Raw genomic sequence first — 17,520 nt, forward strand, 5'->3', positions numbered from 1 at the left:
GATGGGAGCTCCCACAGCCTGTGTGGCAGGGGAGGGAGCATGGTGTGTCATCACAATGACATGAGAAAGACGACGTGCTGCCCGCTTCCAAAGAAGCCCCAGGGCTTCAGTAAAAACACGCAAGCCGGCCTGGCGGTGGTGGCGCACAACTTTAATCCCAGCACTAGGGAGGCAGAGGCAGGCGGATCTCTGTGAGTTCGAGGCCAGCCTGGTCTACAAGAGCTAGTTCCAGGACAGGAACCAAAAAGCTACGGAGAAACCCTGTCTCGAAAAATTTAAAAAAAAAAAAAAATAACCCACACAAGCCTGAAAGCGGTGCATTGATTATTTTATTAATTCCTTCTTTTTACATTATGGGAAACATTCATGTATTTACAGATTGTTGGTTGTTTTTTCTTTTTTTTGACCACACACAATCTAGGTAAATAAGCCTATGAAATTCCAATTCAGAAAGCCATAAAAATCTTCCCCACCCCTCCATCTGAAGGCTTTCAAATGAATCTTTTTTTTCCCCCAAACCAAAATAATTTTTAAAAATTACATTAGGGAATTCAGATATGCTAATGATTTACATCCAGTTATTTAAAATATGCATCTAGACATGTTCTTAAAAAAGAAACGGTAAATTCACAAGGATAAGGCTTAAATGAAAGCAAACGGCACAGGAAAACATTAAGGGAACACCTATAAATAACAGAAATATATTACAAATAAATTAGCTCTATTTACCATTTCAAATATTAAAAATCTTTAATCCATTTCTTCATCTCTCTTTACAAAAAGGTTATGTGAATTGTATGGAAACATCTGCAAAAAATATAATAAATACTTAATTTATTTGAACGTATTTTTTTTTGTTTTATTTTTGATGAGGGAGAAAATTTTCTTTTGTAATTCCCCCCGCCCCAAGAAAATGCCCAACACCTTTATACCAAAGTTAAACAAAATAAGTAATTTTTCAGGGTACATCCGCTGTTCATTATGAACTAAAAAACATCTCTACAAATTACATCAAAAAGAATAACGCAACAGAGGTGATGCTCACAAGATGTCAGTTTCCGGGTCCAGTGGATAACAAGCTGTATTGTGTGGGGGTCAGGTCCTAACGTCAATAATTAGCTTTTTTTTTTTTTATAAAGTGTTTGTACAGATTAAACTGTGTTTTTCAGGAAGGCAAAGGTTGTGATGCCCTGCAGGCGTTCAGCTAAAAGATTTAAAATTCTTACCAAAAATAGCTTATGAATATACAAATGCCACTCACTTAGACAAGATAACTAGGCCTTCTCTCGTCCCTCTTTAAAACAGCCTGGGCCAAATCAGTTTCCAAAGAAAACCCTGCAGGAGTATCTGGGATCACGTTAGAACCTGAACTCTACCTCAGGGCAGGGAGCTGTATTCCTGACAGTGGGTCTAGAATGGCTGCTTCCGGTGAATTCCAGTCTTTCTCGGGTGAGTGTGACCACGGGCTACCCAAGGGGACAGTTGGCCTTACTCCTGCATACTTCCCACAGTATGTAAAGAGAAAGTGTCTTTTTTTGAAACTAGCAAATTCTTGAAGCCTACGGATCTCTGGTCCAGTTGAGAAAGCACTGACTTTGTCTGCCATAGTTAAAAGTTGTTCTGTTGATGTTTTTGTTAATAAGTTAGTAGCCCTTTTCTTGTAAACCACAGCAGGGAGCGAACATTTGTGCCCTGTTAGTAAAGGCAGCTCAGAGCACCAAGGGCTCTGAGAGGTAGCGAATCCTCTCGTGGTTTTAGAGTGTGTCTGAAAATAGTGCTTGCCAGACCCATCGCTTCTCTGAAGTTTGTAAAGAAAATTAAATTAGCACCTGGCTATGAGAGTGTATGTTTTTAAGCGTCTCTGGTGCAAGCGTTTTGTTTGTTTGTTTCTTTTAAGACTTCCACTTTTCAATGGCAAAATTTAGGCTGCAAGCTTGACATAGTATGTGGCTGACCCTTTCAGATCGCCACGTTCTGAATGTTTAAATGGCTACAAGTAAGGGCGTTTGAAGACTTCAGCAGGAGGCCAGTGCTCACAGCCATCCACCACGACTAACCTGCAAGCCAAGAGAAAGTCTGGAATCCAACCCAAAGCACGGGTTTCTATCAGCGTTTCCCTTTCTCCTTACAGCTCTTGGTCCCTGCGCATCGAAAGACTCCTCTCTACCTGCAACTTCGGGATCATGATGGCAGCTCTTTGGAATGAGGCAGCATGGCAACTGGGGTAGACAACCTTTTTAAGTTTATTCCTTTGCTAGAGGAGGAAACCCTGTGCTGGGAACACGTGAACCCTGTACGGGAGCGAGGGGAGAGCCCTGAAATATGACGTGCTGGGCTAAACTAGACAGGTATGTAGCCTTCGAAGGGGTGGCAGGGAACCGGAACTCTTCTCTGGAAATGACCTGGCAGTCTTTTGGAAGCACAAGTGTTCTTACGTGTGTGTGAAATCTTAAGTGAGCCCACGCGAATGGACATTAAACTACCTGAACCAACTCTTTCTCCCCCGCCCCCTCCCCCCCATTTAAAAACCACGGCCATGACATTATAATACACAGAGTACAAGAAAAGTTGATAAAACATTTCAGGTCTAAATTTTCTTAATAATAAGAGAAATAAACAGATTCCTTATATAGGATCTTAAACCTTCCTTTGCCTTAACTTTCTTCATTTTATTGCCTTTCAGAATAGATTAATTTCCCTGAAAGATCTAATTTACAATCTTCTGCTGATTGAAACATCTGAAGCGGTTTGAATGAAGTACCAGAGAGGCAGTTTGTACAGCTGCGAAGGTACACACTTTACCCTTCTCTCCTCCAACACCCAGGCCCCCAACCCCAGGTCAGCTTTGGTCCCTCTCTCTTGGTCACCATGGATTCCGACAAGACGGTGTGATATCTGATATAAGAAATAAAGCGATCTGCCTGCTTGTAAAAATAACTGTTTGGGGGCAAATAAAGGGACGCGAACCCTCGTTTCTTTCACATGGAAGACGGTTAAGTCTCAGAGGATACCGGGTTTCTGAAATACCCTATGGTTTTATATTGCTGAGTTCTAGGGACACACTAGCTTGAAAGAACTGAGGAAGGTGAGTGACCTACAAGGTGTCTTTTCTACACAGGTGGGTTTGCTTGTTCCAGAAAAGAAAGGGTTTGGATGTCTGCATGAGGCTTCAGGACAGGGGAGCAAAGCTCGGTGGAGAAGATGGGCCAAGCGGTCCAGGAAGCGGGGCGGCTCGGGGGCGGCTCCTGCGAGGAGGACAACTACGCCAGGACGGTGGCGGTCACTGAGCTCAGAGACGGAGGGGAACGGGGAGGCGGCCGAGGGCAGGGCGGCGGGACGGTCCTCTGCGGTGCTCAGAGCCGGGTCTGCGCCTCGGGGATGTAGATCTCGATGCTCTCCGCGCTCTCGGTGGCCGAGTTCTGGCGGACCGACGCGGCACGCTTGGCAGCCATCAGGCGCTTGCGGGCCTCCTGGCGCTGCGAGCTCTCCAGCGAGCGCTCCCGGATCAGCGGCGCGGGGCCCTTCGCCGGCTTCTTTGGCACTGGAGGAGGGGCCCTTCGCTCCTGATCAAAGCAGAAGGTTCAGGACATTACACAGCTTCTCAGGACAAGCTTGGGAAAGACTGGGATAGGTCAGTAGTTCGAAAACACATACACGTCTTTTTTTTTTTTAAACCTAAGGATGGTTAGTTCTGATCTGCACACTGTATATATGATTTCTCTTCATTGCTCTGGCTTGGATATTCAAAAGATGCGGGAAAACAAAACAAAACAACAACAACAATAACAACACATAATCTCTTACACTTAAGGTCGAGGGGAAAATTGCATCGCAGAACTAGGCCTTTCCACCGCAGGGTGTGGGCATTTAAAGTGCAGCCCTACAAGGGGCTCCGTGCACCTCACAGTGAGGGAGGCTCTGTCTGCAACCCCCAGACTATTCCTGGCGCTAGCAGTGGGTCAGGAGATCTCAACAGCTACAGAATGAATTAGAACTCTAAGCTGTATCTTTATGAGGAGCATCAGGTAGGAGAGCTTGGGTTCGAGAAAAAGCCCCCGCTACTCCCTCTCTCTCTCTGGCCTTCTCCCTCCGCCTCCCCAGCATTCCCTTCCATCCCTTCCTATTATAAGATAGTGTTTTTAGGCTTCAATGGTGCCATCGGGAGTTACACCCTTTTTGCACAACACACAGCCATAGATTGTACAGGGTCACCGGGGTGGGGGGTGAACAACTGGTATTTCCTACTCTGGGGAGGATTTTTCCAGGACAGCGGTCCCTAGGGGTTTCAGCATGCTTGTGGTAGCCCTGAAGACAATCCCAAGTTGTTATCAAAGCTGAACACAGGACTGGAAAAGGCCATGTCTCTTATCAGCAAACTCCGAAATGGTATTAGATCTTTTCTAATCTACTGCAAAATCCAGCCACTCACGCCTTCACGATAACCATACAAGGGGAAGGAAAGGCATCTAAACCACAAAGGGTGCTTTTAAGGAGAGAAATGTTGACCTTTTGGGCTCTGCAACAGTCCACAGCAACCCCACATTTCCACTTAAATAAAACACCCTGCATCCTTGTGAAATCAAACGTGAAGTTTCTCATGAAGGCACCGAGTATCTGACTTAACACTGATGCTCAGTACAGCGGGTCCTCCTTGCTTGCCAGGGAGAAATGCAGAGCTCAGTATCATCACACTGGGCTTTGGCCCGTGCTTGTTTAAAGTGGACTGTGTTGCTAACGGACAAAAAGGGAGAAGACAGAGTGCGGTCTCCCACCACCTCTGTCTCTTCATCTTTTGTTTCCCTGTCAGGTTCATGAGATGATGAAAGACTCTGATCATAGGCAAAATGCATTGTTAAAATCTTAAAAAAATAATTAAGCTAATAATTTATTATTAGGTTACATACCAATAAATCACATGTAACGATTTCTTTGCATCACTTCTTCGGGACATTTGTAATCTTCATTGTGGGATAACTGGTGGATATTTTTAAAAGTATGAATATTGGAAGCTTTTTAGTCATTTTTCTTTCTTTGCACACTTTATTTTTTTTCCAAAACAATAATATTAAAGAATCAGTAGGTGAGAAGTTAGATGGAGCATTCCTAAATTCCAGCGTGTGTACAGGTGTGTATTCTTTTAAGACCAGTTTGTCAGCAGACAGTTTTACACATAAAGAAAACTAGATGAAGCACAACGTTTGGCTTCTCAAAGCAGAGGCCACACACACATCGATAGTACTTCAAGCTTGGTTCTAATCCCCCCAGTTGGATGGCCATAGAACTAGAGATGGTGGATAGTGGTGACAACATTGCCCTCCTTTGGGACTGGGTTTGTCCTGGGTGCCCACTGACCCCATACACCCGGAGATGACGGGCAGCAGTGGATTACTGTTAGTTCTTGATGGGTCAGGAGACCCCAAAGGGCAGGGCTCTCACAGCTCTGAGCAAATAACCAGCCTTCATTTTCAGGGGTATCTCTTGGAACTATTTGACCTCGGTTCATAGAAGAACAAAAGTTACTTAAAAAAAAAAAAAAAAGACAAACCTCATACAGAACAGATCAGCCTGGAACGGCAGACATGAGATACTTATAGAAGCCTGGTAGAACCACAGCAATCAAATATGAAATTATGATTGATTAATTAAAATAATTTAAGCCTTTATTTCTAAACTGTTGCATGAAGATTCCCAGGGAACAATACTGCCCCAGGCAAATCAACCAAAGTTAGGAAAAAAATCCCAACACTTATGATGACTACCAGTCTCACAGGGAGCATATAGACTGGGGCGCCAGTGACTTCTTCGTTACTCTGCTTGTGAGATGACTGTCAGCCAGTTACTGCTCAGAAACATGTCCTGAGCGTGGAACTGAACTCTAGGGAACCATACACTGAAGAGGTCCTGATTTTGGTTTAGAAAGCAAAACTGGAGGCGGTTCCTTCCAGTGTCTAAGGGGGTTTAACTTAACGTTTAATTAATGAGAGAAGACAAAGAAAGAAAAAAGAAAGAGAAAAAGAAAGAAAGAAGGACAGGAAAAAGGAAAAAGAGAAAGAAAAGCCACATTCCCACTTTCCAATTCACAAAGACAGGTTTTTCTTCAAAAGTATGCCTGAAACATATTACAGATAATATCCCAAGTGGTTAGTATGTAAACATTGCCATTCCAATGACATGGACACGATGCCAGCTCCATTTCACATGGTGAACAGAAGGGCTGAGTGCAGAAGCCTATTTAGACTGTCCAGGGTTTGTGCAGCTTTTTAAATGGACCATACAAAATCTACATTGTTCTACCTTCTTGTCAAGAGGATCCATCTGTTTCCAATTATTGGCCTTTAACTGATGAAGTTCGTCAAATTTCATACTAATATTTTCTATGGACAACTGCAGCATGTCCCAAAACCCCGCCAAATCCTGGGAAGTGGGTCTTGGATGCGCATTGGGATTCTGTGCAAAAGAGAGAAAAATATTGATGATTTAGAGGCAGTGGGACCGCAAACAGGGGCCACAAATGCATTTTCAAACATTTCAAAGAACCCAAGGAGGCCGAGTTCCTTTTGGCTTTCAGATAAGAGATAGCAGTGAGGCTACCAATGGTGACTTTCTACAGGCCCCCATCCCAGTCCCTGATTTTCAAATGTCAAGGCTGTAAAATTCCTTGTCCTTACAACAGCATGGTTGTTTCAGTCTGATAATTGGGGGAAGAGTCTAAACATTTGAAACAAAGCATCCCAGAATGCATTATCTCTTCCTGGATGTATTTTTAAACAATAGATTCAAATAAAAATACTGCCTTGAAAATAAAATCATGTGTGATTTCATGCCACACAGTTTATCCGGAGAACAGAAGAGAATTCTAGAGTGGGATTAGTTTTAGCACTCATGTTGGGTAAAATATTAGGTACAGAATGAATAAGCAACAAGGAATTTTTTAAGTACCTGGTTCTCAAGGCTTCTCTGGTGCCCAGAATTCAAATATTCAAATTGAATATTTGAAGCAAATGGTCAACCGTTGTTGGGAGCAGTGAGACCCCAGATCCTGAATTGCTTGCTTTCCCCTGATCTGAGTGCCTACAGCTGCTCTGAGCACGAGACCTTCAGGAGTTCCTGATGGCAGGAGAGTGGTTTCTGGTGGGTTTGGCTGGGGCGTGGCTATCTGATGTGGGAGTGTCATATATCAATCTGTTGATTTCATTGGTTAAGTAATAAAGAAACTGCTTGGTCTCATAGGTTAAAACATAGGTGGGAGGAGTAAACAGAACAGAATGCTGGGAGGAAGAGGAAGTGAGCTCAGAGAGGCCATGCTCTGCTCTCCCGGGCAGACACACACGATGAAGCTCCAACCCAGGATGGATGTAGGCTAGAATCTTCCCGGTAAGCGCACCTAGTGGTGCTACACACAGATGATTAGAAATGGGCTAAATTAATATGTGAGAATTAGCCTAGAAGAGGCTAGATAGAAATGGGCCAAGCAGTGTTTAAATGAATACAATTTGTGTGTTGTTATTTCAGGCATAAGCTAGCCAGGCAGCCGGGGTGCTGGGAACGCAGCCCCACCGCTCGTATTACAACAGCTATCTCTATATAATCTGCCCCTGAACACAATAAAGGGGGTATTCTTGGGGAATTCAAGAATGACCCGTGTTTCTGCCTCTCTGTCTGTGTGTATCTGTGTATTTTAACCTCCAGCCCCCTTGCCTGAAGCTCCCGAACTGGGTGCCAGCGCACAGAGTGCAGACACGGGGGCGCCGTGTGCGGCAAACCGTGGATATCCACAGGTGGTCCTTGAAATAGATATGTGTTCAGTAATTGAGACATTACTGGTATATATAATAACGAATCATTTTATCACATGACACATTGGCAGTTAGATAGTTTTAAATATAGCAAATGTCAGAAAACTTTATCTTTACACATACATATGCATGCTGATAATAATTCCCTTTTCAGGATTGCAAATATCCTTCAGTGTTTAAGAACTGACATTTTGCCAGCCAGTAGTGGTGACTGCCTTTAAGCCCAGCACTTAGGAGGCAGAGGCAGGTGGATCTTTGAGTAATAAGGCCAGCCTGGTCTATAGATTGAGTTCCAGGAGAGCCAGGACTAAACAGATGAACACTGTCTCGAAAAACCAAACCACTACCAACAAAAAGTTTTTTATAAAGAATCATTCAAAATTTTTATTGTTGTCATTAGGGCATAGCGATACACCCCTTTAATCCCAGCACTTGGGAGGCAGAGGCAGGTGGATCTCATAGGAATTCAAGACCAGCCTCGTCCACACAGTGAGTTCCAGGATACCCAGAGCTAGAGAGTGAGACCCAGTCTGGAAAAAAAACCTCAAAAAACAAAAACTAACAAACCAACAAAAATTATTATTATCAAGAATACACGCATACATGCGTGTGTGTGCACATGTGTGTGTCTGTGTGTGTGGTGTGTATGCTACAACATGTGTGTGGAGGTCAGAGGACAATTTGCACATACATGTGTGCGTCTGCAAATGCGTGTGCTTGTGCCTGTGGTATATATGCTACAACAAGTGTGTGGAGGTCAGAGGACAATATGCATGTACATGCGTGCATGCACACACGTGTGTGTTTGTGCATGTGGTGTGTATGCTACAACATGCGTGTGGAGGTCAGAGGATGATACACACACACATGCGTGCATGCGCACAGGTGCGTTTGTGTGTGTGGTGTATATGCTACAACATGCATGTGGAGGTCCGAGGACAACTTTATTGAGTTGGTTCTCTCCTTCCACCTTTGTGTGGGCTTCAGGGATTTAACTCCGGTCATCAGGCTTGAGAAGCCAGCTCCACTGAAGCCAGCCGAGAGCTGACTTTTGTTAGTTTGCTTGAGAGTGTTCTGTGTGATTTATGCTGGCCTGGAAAGCTCCATCTTTCTTATCTCAGCCTCCTCAGTGGAAAGACCTGGCTTGGGAGTTGACTTTCTTTGTCCCTGTAAGCTGTAATCACTGTCATTGCCTAACACCCTTTGCAAAAGCAGCTGAAGGCTTCCCAGTCAGACAGCAGGAGTTGCCCTCCCGTCCACATGGTAGGGCTTCTGGCCGGTGTCATTTCTCCTTATTTCTTAGTAGTAGAAACAACTGTGCTGGGCGGTGGTGGCACATGCCTTTAATCCCAGCACTCGGAAGGCAGAGGCAGGAGGATCTCAGTGAGTTCGAGGCCAGCCTGGTCTACAGAGTGAGTTCTAGGACAGCTAGAACTGTTATACACAGAAACCTTGTCTTAAAAAACCAAAACCAAAACCAACTGTAAACTCCCATGTCCTATGATAACTAAGGCCAGCTTGGACATTTAAAATTAACCTCACGAAAACGGTATCATCAGAATTTCAGAAAGTGTCAAGGTTGTGGGGTCATCCAGTTGTTTAACAAGGTTGGAAACAGCATTTACATCAGAGGATGAGCAAGAGTGACGGCAAATAAGGACGCCGATGTGCACACGGTTCTGAAACAACGCATGGCCGTTCTTTGGAATGAATAAATTATGGAGTTTTTAGGTGCTTGGCAATATTATAAATCTATCCCAGGGATGAGAGTGAGTGTGGCTTAGAGGTACATGCTCAAGACCCTGGGCTCAGTCTTCAGCACCTAAGCCAGAACAAAGCAAAATAAAATAAATACAACAACTTAGTCTAACACTAAGTAAGCTGGAGCAAGAACTCCCAAGTTTGAGGCTTACACTGCAAGCAACAAAAGACCAAAAGGGCTAGACAAACAACCCCTCAACATGCAGAACGGATAAGCAGACTGAGAAAGCTCGTCTTACTACTTCACGGTTTCACAATTAGTCAGCCTTATCCACAGTGGGAAACTAAACAGTTAATATTTTGGAATGCAGTGACATTTTCTGGGTCATGAGTTTTACTATTGTATTGTTTTAGCACCAATGAAAGGAATAATACAGATTGAGCTTCTTATCTGGCACCCTTGGGACCAGATGTCGAGATGCTAGAGTTCATAGGATTTGGATGTTTTCCTGTCCACAGTGAGATATTTTGGAGACAGAATATGAGTCTTAATGTGAAATGCACATATATGTCATGTACACCTGTACACACAGTCTGAAGGTTGTTATATATATTTTTAATGTACCTATATTGACTGTGACATGTTATATGAGGTCAGATTATACAGTATCAATGCCTCGGTGTCCCCAAAGTTTAGATTTTACAGAATTTCTGATTTTAGATTTCTTGGGTTTGGGCATAGTCAACCTCCAGTTCAGTAGCTTCTAGAGTACTTAGAAGTGCTTAAATCAGTATCGTGGGCAACTCGGTCTTCCCCCCAAAGGAATCTCTTTGCCCCATGTTGTCAAACAGACAAATGAGAAAAGAGAGTGTGTAAGCGCTAGCCACTCTCTAACTCAGCAGTCATGAGTCATGTGACAGAGTAGCTGAGTCTAGACAGACCATCTCTGAGATCAGAGGGACAGTCGGGGGTGGCCCCCTGGTTTAGTGTAGCTGGGATAAGACAAACTTCATCCATTCACTTTAAGCTTGAGAATCTAGTCGTTTTCAAACTATCTTCTTTTTTTTTTTCCTCCTCAAAGGAAGAGGAAGAAAGAAAAGCTGCACCTGGTTCTGACCAACCCTACAGTCACTTTTAAACACACACACACACACACACACACACACACACACACACTTATTTAACGTGCGTGTGCTGGAGGCAGTGCCTGGGCAAGCAGGTGGAGGTCAGATGACAGTTTGTAGGAGCTGGTTCTCTCTTTCCATCTTATCTGACCTGGGATCAAACTTGGGTCATCAGACTTGGCAGCAAGCCCCTTTGCCTACTGAGCCATCTTGCTGCCCCTTAGAGTCCCTTTCATACAGATGTGGTGCTAAGAGGAACTACCACCAGGTCATATTTACTTCCTGGGATGACTTCGCTCTGCAAAGGTAAGGGATGGAACTCAAATCCTGCATGGGATTTATGGGGGACAGCCAGGAGAGATCAGGGTTTGATTCTTGGGTCTGATTTTACTGTGGGCTGGTAGCTAAGTTTCTTAACTTTTGTGCCTGTCGATCCCATCTGTAAGTCATAAAGACAATGCCACTAGGAACTCCAAATGGCCATTCTGCGTAGTTACCAGGGCATCTGACACATTTGGTGCTGGACCTGCTCTTCAGAGGCCTGCTGTGAGCAGTACAATGACCATCCTCTGCTGGTGTGGCATTACCATAAATAGGGATTTCTCTAGTGGCTATAGGAGCCACTATGAGGAATGGCAAGATGTCAAAACTGGCTTTCATGAAGTTGATAATTTCTAGAAATCAGTACACATTAAAAAAAAAGTACCTGTAATTTCATCTTTAAAATGTACATGAAATTTATGTTCTCCTTTGTAGTACACTTGGCCACTTGCCCATCAATTCTGTTTTCACACTTATTCAGTATGAGTGTGGGGTAAGTGAGGGTGGGGCTGGTGCACATGCCACCGTGTGTGTGTGTGTCTGTGTGTCTGTGTGTGTAAGAATGGGAGCTGGTCCTTTCGTGAGTCCACCATGTGAGCTCTGGAGATTGAACACCAGGCTTCTCAGCAAGCCCCTTGACCCAGAAGCCACCTTGCCAGCCCTGGACTAGATTCCTTGAGGAGAAAACGCAGTGCTTAGGACACAGAGTTTAAACTCTAAAGCCCGACCTGGGTCCTCTAAGATGTCGTTGTGTTTTCCCTTCCCGCACATCACCGAGTTGCTGTGCGTTTGTTCTGTGTTAGCGCCAGCCTGACCGGCAGCAGTTGTGTGTGCAGAGTCCCTTGTGGTGGACGGAGGTCTTCTTTAAGGCCTCCTGGAAGAGGCTCCTGGCCTTTATTTCTCTGCCAGGTTTGCAAAGGCTATTGCTGTCACGGCTGCTGTTACGGAAGAGGGTTCCCTTCCTTCGTGTTTGTATGTCACCTGTCTCAGGGTGTCAAATCCACATTTTGTCATACCCTCAACCTCTGGCCTTTGGGTTAGAGCAAAACTGATCAGGAGACACCGAAGGCTGTTTTAGAGAGAGAAATCTTTGTTTGGAAAGTACTTAGGAAACATCAGTTGCTCCAAATTTTACTAAGAATAAGAAAACCAAAAGCAACATACAAAATCTAGGAACATGGGGGCTGGAGAGATGGCTCAGTGGTTAAGAGCATTGCCTGCTCTTCCAAAGGTCCTGAGTTCAATTCCCGGTAACCACATGGTGGCTCACAACCATCTGTAATGAAGTCTGGTGCCCTCTTCTGGCCTGCAGACATACACGCAGACAGAATATTGTACACATAATAAATAAATATTTAAAAAAAAATCTAGGAACATGGAAAGTTTTCAATATAAAAAAAATCAGGAAATGGAGTTTTAACTTAATTCTGTCCCTAGGATTATTTAAGTGGGTCTCTCTCTCTCTCTCTCCTTCCTTCCTTCCTTCCTTCCTTCCTTCCTTCCTTCCTTCTGCTTGTTTGCTTTATTTAGTGAAAAGCAGGAAACCAGATTCATCTGTTAAGACTCCAAGGAGCCTTGACTTAACTTGGTTCAAACTAAGTTTTGCTGTGGCTGGACCAGTCTTGAGGACAAGGTCTCTCCGAGCTGTGCTACAAGGAGTCACAGGGATGTGGATGGTACTTACCAGGTTCTCTTCACACAGCTCTCTGAACTGGTAGAATTTCTGCGCCATGAGAAGTTGGGCGCTGCCCACAGCGGTTCGGATTTTCCCTAGAACTGAAAAGAGCAGACACAGAGGTTTACACGATGCCTCAATGTTGAGCTTAGTCTGATTTAAAAAAAAAAAGGCAAAGAAAAAGTTATGCTGTTGCGGTGTGTTAAAACACCCACAACGCGCACCCACACGCACCTGGGTCCATGAAACCCGGGATACCGGGTTCAAGCATAAAGTCAACTTGGGAAACCACATGTTTATCGCTCTTGTTTCTTGGGAGAACTGAGTTTTCCGTCACATCACTGTGCTGTACCCCAAGGAGAGGCAAATAGCGTTCCTTTTCTTGGTCCAGACAAACTTCACGTGATTTTCCCAGTGTAGTTTCGGGTTTATGGAGTCAGTGATCCTGATCTACTAGCTTGATTTTCTAATTCCGATTCAAACACAAGAAAAGTAATACAAACTGGGGGAGGAATCTCCTAACACCCTAACTAGTCCATAATCCAGCATTTTCCCTGGAGTTCAGCCACTGACATTCTCTGAGAAATGAATTTGCTAGGGAGTGATGGGGTTCAACCTGTCGCCTGGGTCACACCAGCACGGACCCTAACATTCATTTGGTGTGGAGTCTTCCTCCTTGCTTTGGTACTTGAAGCGGTCTTAGTAACTGCCTTTGAGTGCCTCTGCAGGCCCCCCCCCCCCCCCCCCCCCCCCCCCCCCCCCCCCCCCCCCCCGGTCTCAGTGTCCCCAGGGCTCCCCCTGCACCCGCAGCTCTTGCAGCTGCCCCCCCGCTGGAGCTCTGCCACATAGCAAACCGCCCTCCTGTACCCGAGTGGACAGAAACCTCCCACAATGGAAGACTAGAGAGAACTCAGACCACCTGAGGCTTGAATAGGCTGGGAATTCTGCCTGATAGAGACAATATAGGGTTCAAGCAATCTCACTGTTGGCTTCGATCTAAAAAATCCACACTCCTTTTCTCAACCACAAGATCAGGAGAAAACAAAGAAAGCAACGGGCATTGCCCAGGCTGGCTTTATAATCTGCTGTACTGGATTCACAATGCCAGGCCTCCTGATGCTCATTCTACCTAGGAAGTTCTGGGGCAGACCTACACAGAAGTCTTTCCAAGGTCACTCTTGAATCCACTATTGTTCTGCAGCATGGTGGTGGTTAACCTTGAAGCAGTTAGCCTGGCCCTCAAGGCTAAAGCCAGGCCAGAGAAGGGCAGAGGAGCCAAGGCCCTGCCTTCTTGGGCTTTGCATCCTAGTGGAAAGCACAAAGAAAAGGCAGGGGAGTAGACCCCTTCAGTGGATTAGACAACATAGCGTTCTTCCTCTGTCTCCTATGAAATGGGAAACAAATGAGCAACAAACAGGCTCTGGCTTAAACAGTTTGTCTTGATAGTCACAATTTTGTAACAGCAAAATAAAACTTATTTACCTCATTAAATCTACGCACATCATTTATTGATTATATATCTATAGTTTATCTTATTTTATGTGCATTTGTGTTTTGTCTGCGTGTATGTCTGTGTGAGGGTGCCAGAAACCCTGGAACTCAAATTGCAGACAGGTGTGACCTGCCATGTGGGTTTTGGGTGTTGAACCGAGGTCTTTTGGAAGAACAGCCAATGCTATTAATTGCTGAGTCATCTCTCCAGCCCCATAAATATATAAATGAAAACACACACGAACACTGGATTTGATCCGTCCCACTAACACAGTAGATAGACTGGGAGTTGAAGCAACAGATTTTCTCTGAATATTAAAATGGGAGGTTCGAGGACTCTGTGGGTCGGGAATGGGTTTTGCTCCTGGGGTTCTGGGTAGTGGCCTCCTTTACAAGCAGGCTCCTGTAAACTTTTTAGATTGTCCAACCAAATAGGGTGCTGTTCTGTTCACATGAATGTCCCCCAGAGGCCTTTGTATTAAAATGTTGTTCACTGGCCTATGGGGCTTCTGGAAGTAGAAGACACTTGGGAAGTGGGGCCTTAGTGGAAGGAACTCGAGCTGCTAGGAGGTGCCGGAGAAGGGACACTGGTACCCCAGCCATTTCCCCTTTCTCTTTTGTTCCTCAGCTCCCACGATGTACTCTGCCACTGAGGTCTACAAGCAACAAGGTTAAGTCACCATGGACTGAACCTTTGCTTTTGTTTTCCCCCAGACAGGGTCTCTCTATACAGCTCTGAATCTCCTGGAACTCGCTCTGTAGACCAGGCTGGCCTCGAACTCACTGAGATCTGCCTGCCTCTGCCTCCCGAGTACTGAGATTAAAGGTGTGCGCCACCACTGCCTGACTTCTTGTTCTATTTAAAAAATCTATTTCTTTTTATTTTATGTGTGCCTAAATGGACATACATGCATCATGTGTGTACAGGTCCCTGCGGAGGCCAGAACAGGTAGCAGATCCTTTGTAACTACGGTTATAGGGGACTGTGAGCTTCCTAACATGGGTGCTGGAAATGGAACCTGGGTCCTGTGCAAGAGGAGAAAGAGCGCTTAACCACTGAGCCATCTCTCTAGCACTTGTTTCCTTTCCTTCTCTCTCTCTCTCCTTTTTGTTTTGTTTTTGGAGATAGGATCTCTTTTTGTAGTCCTGCTGTCCTGAAGCTCACTCTAGACCCAGCTGGCTTTGAATTTAGAGAGATCCACCAGCCTCTGCCCCCTGAGTGTTAGGATTAAAGGCATGCAACACCATGCCTGGCTCCTTGCTTTAGTTTTTGATATAGGGTCTCTCCTTACACTCTGCTCTGTGATGAATTTGAATTTGCCTTATTTATTTTATTATTGATTTATTTAGAACCAGGACCTTACTGTATAGCCCAGATTGGTCTCAACGTCCGTGATTCAAGCAAACATCCCTACCTCAGCCTCCAGGGCACCTGGGATCCCAGTAGTTTTCCACTGAACCAAGGTTTGAATTTCCTTACTTTATGCTGTTCATGTGTGTAGGAGTATTCAGTATGTACCTTCCAGTGACAGGCTTATTGCGCTTAACACGGGGCCTCTTGAGTTACCCATGTTGTCACATAAGATCTTCTTCTTTTTAAGGCTCAGTAACATTTCATAGCATCCATGAATAGCATTTAATAATCTGTGGAGTGGCCGGGCGATGGTGGCGCATGCCTTTAATCCCAGGACTCAGGAGGCAGAGGCAGGCGGACCTCTGTGAGTTCGAGGCCAGCCTGGTCTACAAAAGCTAGTTCCAGGACAGGCTCTAAAACTACAGCGAAACCCTGTCTCAAAAAAACACATAAATAAACAAACAAACAAACAAATAAATAAAGGCTCTTTGCTTATCTCAGCACTTGGGAGGCAGAGGCAGGCAGATCTCTGTGAGTTTGAGGCCAGCCTGGTCTACAAGAGCTAGTTCCAGGACAGGCTCCAAAGCTACAGAGAAACCCTGTCTCGAAAAACTAAAAAAAAAAAAAAAAAAAAAAAATCTGTGGAATGTGATTTCTCTCGATTATCAACACTTTCTAGAACCAGATGTGGTAGCCAGTCCTCAGGAGGCTGAGGCAGGAGGATTCTGAGTTCAAGATTGTGCCAAACTACTTAGCGAGACCTTGTCTCTGAACACCAAAGCCAAGCAAAACCAAACCAAATATTCACCTTCCAGCCAGCGCCACGGGACAGAAGGATTGGGTATAAGGGGACACCGTGGGAATCTGGAGCTGAGAGCAGAACAGATCTAGTCGTAGTGCTGAGGACAAGGTCACGTCAGTTGTGAAGAAAGTGGAGGGTCTGGGGCTCACTCCACAGACATGGTTGGAGAAAATTACAAGCCCCATGTTTTCTTTAAAGGTTACATGTTATAATGAGAAGCACAGAAAGGCTCTGTGGGGAGGGGCGTCTATGCAGACTATGCTTTGAAATCCCCTGGCTATGCAGAATTAAAGACGAGACATTAAGAGAAGAATGAAGCTCCTCTTTCCCCACCTCCCTGTGTGGGGTATGGTTTTTATTTGGGGAACATAGCGGTGGTAGAAAAAACACAGGGGTGAAAAGAACGAGCGATTTCGAGCGATTTCTTTTAACCCTGCCAGGGGAATCTATGATTGCTACAAGGAGTTTCTGTGTGCCGGTGCCAGCGAGCCAAAACAAAGACCAGTTAGTTCCCTTGGGAATACGCCTGGCTTTTCGCTGAATCAAAATTTCAGGGCTGAAGGTGGTGCTTAGCATGTGTGACGCTCGGAACTCAATCCTTAGTACCTAAAACACAAACAATTGAACAAACGCACACAACAGGTGAGCGTTCCAGCAACTCTGTGATCCTCTCCATAGTCCAGGAGAACTGGTCTCTAGATGGGAAAAGTCAGAAGACTGGTTTCTCTGGCTTCTTTTAGTTCCTTTCTTTTCCTTCCTTTTTTCCTTCCTTTTTTTCCTTCCTTCCTCCCTCCCCTCCTTCCCTCCTCCTCCTCCTTCTTCTTCTCCTTTTTCTTCTTCCTCTTCTTCCTCCTCCTTCTTTTTATTTTTAGTTTTGAGGCAGAGTCTTGCTATACAGGCTTGGCTGGCCTGAAGCTATAGACGGAGCCAGCTTCAAACGCTCAGAGACTCACCTTCCTCTGCCTCCTGAATCCCAAGTGCTAGGATCAAAGCCACCATGGTTGGCTTGCGCTCACCTCTGCCCAATCCACAGCCACCATGCCTCTACTTTAGGGCCTCAGACACTGGAAAGAACATACATACAGCCTCAAACTTGTTATGTAGCCAAAGACAACCTTCAACTCCTGATTCTCCTGCCTGCATCTCCCTAGTGCTAGGATTAAAGGCATGCGCCACTATGCCTGGGCTATGCAGGGCTGCGATTGAACCCAGGGCTTCACTCTTACCAACTGAGCTACATCCCCAGCTCAAACAA

At 45.1% G+C, this 17,520-nt stretch overlaps 1 protein-coding gene across 12 annotated transcripts in view; it reads right to left on the reverse strand.

The window, feature by feature from the left end:
* Window positions 1-307: 307 nt before the first annotated feature.
* LOC121458699 (disks large-associated protein 1) overlaps window positions 308-17,520 on the reverse strand; it is a 798,580-nt gene continuing 781,367 nt past the window's right edge. For all 12 annotated transcript variants that reach the window (XM_041667976.1, XM_041667977.1, XM_041667979.1 and 9 more), the window contains 3 exons: window positions 12,628-12,719; window positions 6,295-6,447; window positions 308-3,563 (listed from right to left, as the gene is read on the reverse strand). In XM_041667976.1, coding sequence (XP_041523910.1) covers window positions 3,354-3,563; window positions 6,295-6,447; window positions 12,628-12,719 — 455 coding nt within the window. In that variant the 3' untranslated portion in view covers window positions 308-3,353. The remainder of the gene's footprint in view (window positions 3,564-6,294; window positions 6,448-12,627; window positions 12,720-17,520) is intronic.

This window comes from Microtus oregoni, unplaced genomic scaffold (assembly GCF_018167655.1).
Source record: "Microtus oregoni isolate MIOR12 unplaced genomic scaffold, Mior012 000018F_ref0000195, whole genome shotgun sequence".
In the NCBI taxonomy this organism is placed as follows: Eukaryota; Metazoa; Chordata; class Mammalia; order Rodentia; family Cricetidae; genus Microtus; species Microtus oregoni.